General features: G+C 50.0%; 1 protein-coding gene across 3 annotated transcripts in view; it reads right to left on the bottom strand.

Moving 5' to 3' along the window:
• The window catches only part of EIF4G3 (eukaryotic translation initiation factor 4 gamma, 3), a 100,084-nt gene that overhangs the window by 28,102 nt on the left and 65,586 nt on the right, over positions 1-6,396 (bottom strand). For all 3 annotated transcript variants that reach the window (XM_015412616.1, XM_015412619.1, XM_015412617.1), the window contains one exon: positions 5,833-6,030. In XM_015412616.1, coding sequence (XP_015268102.1) covers positions 5,833-6,030 — 198 coding nt within the window. The remainder of the gene's footprint in view (positions 1-5,832; positions 6,031-6,396) is intronic.

Below are 6,396 nucleotides of genomic sequence, written 5' to 3'. Positions count from 1 at the left end.
GGAGAACCTTTCCCAGAGAGTATATTGATACCTGCTCATGCAGGCCAGATAGTTAGTGGTTTTGACACCCAACGCTCTGGTGGAATAGAAGCGTCTGCCGAAGGCGTCCAATTTTTTACTTTCTCTGTCCAAAGGTGCAGAGTGTGTTCGTTTAGATTTTGAGGAGGATCTTACAACCATAGAGTTTGGTTGAGGATGGGAGAAGAGGAATTCGGCCCCTGTCTCTTGGACTCTGTACATATGGTCCAGTCGTCTTGTCGACATCGGGGCTGACAGGTTTCTTCCATGGTGCCTTTGTAGCTTGCAAAAGGACAGTGGACATGGGTAATGCCAGAGTGGAAGATGTATCAAGCTGGACGATGTCAAAAACTGCATCCCTCACCTGCGAGTGTTGCTGAACAACAGAGAGGCCTAGGGAATGGGCCATACTTTTAACAAGATCTGTGTATGACGTGAGACAGGGGTGGAAACGACTGGGGTTTGAACGACCTGAGGGTTGGGAGGACGACTGTGATCCAAGTTATGCTGGGCAGGATCGTCTGCAGGAGAACGAGAGAGAGATGCTGAAGGTCTCAACCTGTGGGGCAATCTCGATCTATGACCAGAGTGGGATGAATATCGATCCCAGTCAGAATAGCTCGCCGGAGTCAGCCATGGCAAGGATGGTGGATAAGCCCCATACAGATACCTCATCTGTAAGTTACTTCTATGGTTTTTTATAATTGCTGGCTATGCGCTGTAACAATAAAATTCATTCATTCAGATACCTCATCTGTCGTTGATCCCAAGACAGAGGTGGTGGCGGGGGTATGAAGACCCGCGGGGATCGACTTCTGGACCGTGGACGTCTCGGAGACAAAGCGGCAGCATGTCTTTGAGAGGAGCCCACGTAATCTCGGTTGTCGATATCGACAGATTGACTGTGCAGACGTGGAGGGTGACGCTGCGTGTCACATGAAGCATATCGGTGCCGACGTGGATCGATATCGGGAGCTTCTCATACCGTCGACGACGGGGAAGGAGACGGAGAAGGGTTTGCATCCATTTGATGACTTAGGAGCTCTACCGTTTTGATGTCGGAGTAAGGACGCTCAATTTGGTGGACAGGGGAGTCCAAGACATGGATGGTCGGTATTGGTGGAGGGACTTTGGCCTCCGGTATCGATACAGTCGTTGGAGCGGGAGGCACTTTAGGGGCATCACTCAGTGCAGCCACCGCTACTTTCCCCTTCTTTGTGGACTTTTGGTCCTTACTTGGCTTGGATTTCTTTTCCACCGGCATGGAAGCGGAGGATTGCGCCTTCGATGCCGGAGGCTTTGGTGTTGGCTGGCCGATATCGGAAGCAGGCCTTGATGCTGGAGCTGTTGAGGTCTATGGTTTCTCGGCATCCATCACTGAGGAAGGATGTAGAGCCCATTCTAGCAGGGCCACTTTAAGGCGCGCAGCTCGGAGTTTTTGGGGTCTGGCGACAAGATTTGGGTCGATGAGACTCTCTGAGACAAAGTATGCAAAGGGCATGACGGTCAGGAGGAGCAAGTTTACTACCGCAACCCTTGCACCTATTAAAAAAGCCCCACTTCTTCTCCATAAAAACCAAAAAGAAGAAGAAAGAAGGGGTGGGGTGGGTAGCCCGAAGGCCCGACTGAGGTAAAGCGGCAACCTCCCCCTCAGCAGAAAATAAAAGCTTTTTTGTTTTTTTAAAGTTTTTTGAAAGAACAACGAAAAAAAGGAATAAACTGAGGAAAAAATCTAGAGCCGTGAGGCAAAAAGCCAAAAAACACGAACCGATCAGACTGACGAAGAAAAAGGTCTTTCCAACGCGGCGGTAAGAAAGGAACTGGCAGGATGTCTGCGCCCACCCCTCTGGGCATGCGCGGTGGGGTTCCTGCGCATGCCTGAGGTCTGGGCGCGAAAATCCGTTAATAAAGCTTGCTACAGCACTGATCGATCCAGCGCGTGCGCACTAGATCCCATGGGTGTGAAGCACAGAGACCACGTCGAAGATAGAAAAGTAACCTGCACTAAACTAAAAACCCAAGAGTAGATCATTACCCTGTTAAACTGCAGTTAGTAATGAAAAAAAAAACTTGTTAATAAACAATATACTTTGTGAGATCCTGTCTTTCTAAGCTTATGTGTTAGTTTATTACTTGTTATGAGAAGATTTCCAGAGCATCTCCTCCAGCTCTCTTCGTAAGGGCAATTTTCAGAGTCCTTCCGCCTTTACATCTATGCTAATTCTCGCTAAATTCTTGATGGCTTCTTAGACGTTCACTCGAAATTCTGCAACCCTCCTCCATCTCCAAAGGGATGACACCACCAATCTTAAGCCTCTTCCTTCTTGGTCTCATCCTCGGGGCCCAGAGGCATCTCACAGGCTTCTTAAGAACATAAGAGATGCCAATGTTGGATCAGGCCCAAGGCCCATCCAGTCCAACACTCTGTATCACACAGTGGCCAGAAATACCAGTGCCATCAGGAGGTCCACCAGTGGGGCCAGGACATTAGAAGCCATCCCACTGTTGACCCCCCCAAGCACCAAGATGACAGAGCATCACTTGCCCCAGAGTCCCTATCTATACCTTGTGGCTAATAGCCACTGATGGACCTCTGCTCCATATGCTTATCTAATTCCCTTTTGAAGCCGTCCATGCTTGTAGCCGCCACCACTTCCTGTGGCAGTGAATTCCAAGTGTTAATCACTCTTTGGGTGAAGAAGGACTTCCTCTTATCCGTTCTAACCCGACCGCTCAGCAATTTCATGGAGTGCCCACGAGTTCTTGTATTGTGAGAAAGGGAGAAAAGTACCTCTTTCTCTACCTGCTCTTTCCCATGCATAATCTTATAAACCTCAATCATGTCACCCCTCAGTCGTCGTTTCTCCAAGCTAAAGAGCCCTAAGCGCCTTAACCGTTCCTCATAGGGAAAGTGTTCCAACCCTTTTATCATTCGAGTTGCCCTTTTCTGCACTTTTTCCAAAGCTATAATATCCTTTTTAAGGTGTGGTGACCAGAACTGCACACAGTATTCCAAATGAGGTCGCACCATTGATTTATATAGCGGCATTATGATATTGGCTGATCTGTTTACAATACCCTTCCTAATAATCCCCAGCATAGCATTGGCCTTCTTTATTGCAGTCACACACTGTCTCGACATTTTCAGTGAGTTATCTACTACAACTCCAAGATCTCTCTCTTGATCAGTCTCTGCCAGTTCAGACCCCATCAACGTGTATTTATATTTAGGATTTTTGGCTCCAATGTGCATCACCTTGCACTTGGCCACATTGAACCCCATTTGCCATGTTGACGCCCACTCGCCCAACTTTGACAGATCCCTTTGGAGTGCCTCACAATCCTCACTGGTTTTCACCACCCTGAACAACTTCGTATCATCCGCAAATTTAGCCACTTCACTGCTTACTCCCAACTCCAAATCATTAATGAACAAGTTAAAAAGCAGTGGACCAAGTACTGATCCCTGTGGTACCCCACTGCGTTACACTTCTGTTTACGGTTCGCTCATAATAACCACAGTTCATTGTTTCTTGACCACGCTTGTAATCGCTCCTCCGCCAGATCTCCTGCGCTTGACTGGGTCAGCACATCTTGTGCCTCGCTAAGAAGACACAGACAGTGGGGAGGACCGTCAGGGCGGAGGGCAGCCTCAATTTCCCTGCAGATAGCAGGAAAAGAGGCTCACCCTCAAAAGCCCTATGGCCTGGGGGTCCTCCCTGACCCCCCGTGGAGGCGCCGATCCAGCGGCACCCCTCCCCTCCGCTGCTGTGTGGAGCGCCCTCCCCGAGCCTCGGGAAAGGCGTCCGCCATCGTTGCGCCGTAGACCCCGCCTCCGATAAGGGTGCCAAGGTTGATGTACAAAGGGCCTCTATTTAAATTTGGGAGGGGCCAGCTTGAGATACCCCCAAAGGTTTAGCTGTTTTTCTTCATCAAGGACAGTCTGTCCTGGAGGAGAATAGAACAGCACCCTCAAAGGATAAGTCCTCGACCTTCTGTTTGGTTCCTACAGGCAGCGCCGTGGACCTCAACCACACGTGACATCTGAGGGCGATGGAACTTGCCACAGCTCGTGCAGCAGCAGACTCTGCAGAATCTGTTGTTTTTATGATCTGACGGCCTCCGCCTGCAGGACCTGGACCAGGCAGCAGCTCTAGGAAAGGCAAAAACTTCTCACAGAGGACAAGTTGACCACCAGCCATGATGGCTTCATAGCTGGAGATCATAAACCCCAGTGCAAATGATGCATATCGTCTTCGTCCTCGTATATCCAGCTTCCATCCCTCTCTATCCATCAAAGCAGAACGGTAAGACTGACGACCCTTAGGATGCATCTCCTCCAAAGCTAATGCAGGATGGGTTGTGAAGTAACTAAAGGGCTCTTTTTATCTTATAAAAATGCTCTACTCTTCTGGACTTCGGTTGGAGTGATGCAGGCTTTTGCTGTAATTCTTGTGACAAATCCTCAAGCCCTTCCGACACCGGGAAGGCAATGATACCTTGGAAGTCTGAACAGAGATGACGCAAGATCTCTTCCCTTGGTTTATGTTCAGAAGTGACCACTTCGATCTCCGGGGACTGGGCCACACGAAATCATCTGTTCCCCATACATGCGAAGGTCCTCTCTGTAGGGGAGGTTGGTGAAGGTTGACTCAGATCTGATGCAGTATTGGATCCATCAGATTCGACAACAGCATCTTCACCTCTCGAAACAGGTCCAGGAGACCCCGAGGTCTGCATGACACAGTGGCTGATGGTGGATATGAGGCAGCCCTGTGGCAGGAACAAGCATTTGGATCTCTGGGTCAAGCAAAAATATCTCCCTTATTTTCTAAGAAGCCTGGTGACATCATCTTAGCAGGCTGGGTTGGGGGGGGGGGGGGTTGGTGGGTCGCGACCCTGATCAGATCAGTTGTGATACAGATCCGGGAGGTGGAGCCGAACATGTCAGTTCAGTGGATGCCGTGACTGACGATTTTTCTGCACCTGATTTGGACGAAGGGTCCACTGCTTTGAGAGCTTTCTCCCACAATGCTGCCTTTAATTGGGAAGCTCCATTCCCTTCACCCAGAGGAAATAGACAAAGACCATATTCATCCATTTGGGTCATCTTCACCCTACAGCGGGTACATTTCTTGAAAAGGGCTTTTCGACCCGTAACAAGACTCACAGTCGAAATAATCCAGGCGAACCATGAAAATAATTCCTCACCCACTCGAACAATGGGAGGCTCAAAAGAACAACCTCCTCCTTCGGTGGCAAAAGAGGAACTGAAGGCAGGGGGCGCTGCTGGGTGGGAGCACGGGGTTCCTGGGTGGGAACAAGTTCGGGCTCTGGTGCAGAGCCCCCTGAAGGCCTTTAGGTGTAAAACCTACCCAATGGCAGGACTGCACAGAAGACTGATGATGAAGCGGGATGTATAAGGATAGCAAGCAATTGATCATTGCATGCACGTAGAAGTTTCACTAGGAAAACAAAGCATCTGAACATATATGAAGCTGCGCTATAATGAATCTAACCATCGGTCCACCAAGGTCAGTCTTGTCTACTCTGACTGGCAGTGACTCTCCAGGGCCTTAGGGTGAGGTCTTTGTACTTTTAACTGGAGATGATGCCAGGGATTGAACCTAGGACCTTGTGCATGCCAAGCAGATGGCCTCCCACTGAGCCACGGCCCGTCTCTCGAATTTAGACCCTCCTCTGCCACATCTACACCTGCTGAGCTTAGCTGAACTACTCCCTGCCCTTCCCCATGAGTCACCACAGCAACACCGACCAGGGAATCCTCCCCTCCCCTCCCCTCTCCAGCCTTACCGTGACAAGACATCGACACATGTTTGCATAGGCCACGGAGAAGCTGGGCTCATCAATGGCCTTCTCAAACACCAGGTCGATGACGCCTTTCAGCCTTTCCTCGGTGTCCACAGTCAGATCGGTGACTTGCTTCATTAGCTGATTGAACATCTGGGGGGTCAGCTTGTTTAAGATACTTCGAACTTTGCGGAACAGCTCCTGAAGCAAAGGGAAAAGCAAGTGCAAGAGAAGAGCCCCAAATATGGTGAGACTTAGAGAGAAATACGGAAAAGTACCAAGACGCAGTTTGCAGTACCCTCTGCCTGTGTGTACATTGGATCCACAGGCCTGCAGCCATCAGCCCCCGGTGAATTCCCACCCACCCCCAATAAGCCATCGAAGGGCAGCTTGAACAAACAGCTCCACCCACTAGGGCTGCCCTTTCAGGCAAAGACAGAGGCAGAGACAGTCAGACACAGCAAAGCGCCGCAGCCGCAAACGCCTGTGAAGGGCCCTCTGCACCTGACATCTCTGCAGGATGCTTTGTTTTCCAAAGCAAAGACAGAAACATTCGAGAAGAGGTAG

Source organism: Gekko japonicus, unplaced genomic scaffold (genome assembly GCF_001447785.1).
Source record: "Gekko japonicus isolate JY-2015 unplaced genomic scaffold, Gekko_japonicus_V1.1 scaffold131, whole genome shotgun sequence".
Lineage (NCBI taxonomy): Eukaryota > Metazoa > Chordata > Lepidosauria > Squamata > Gekkonidae > Gekko > Gekko japonicus.
This window is presented reverse-complemented; position numbering and strand designations above follow the sequence as displayed.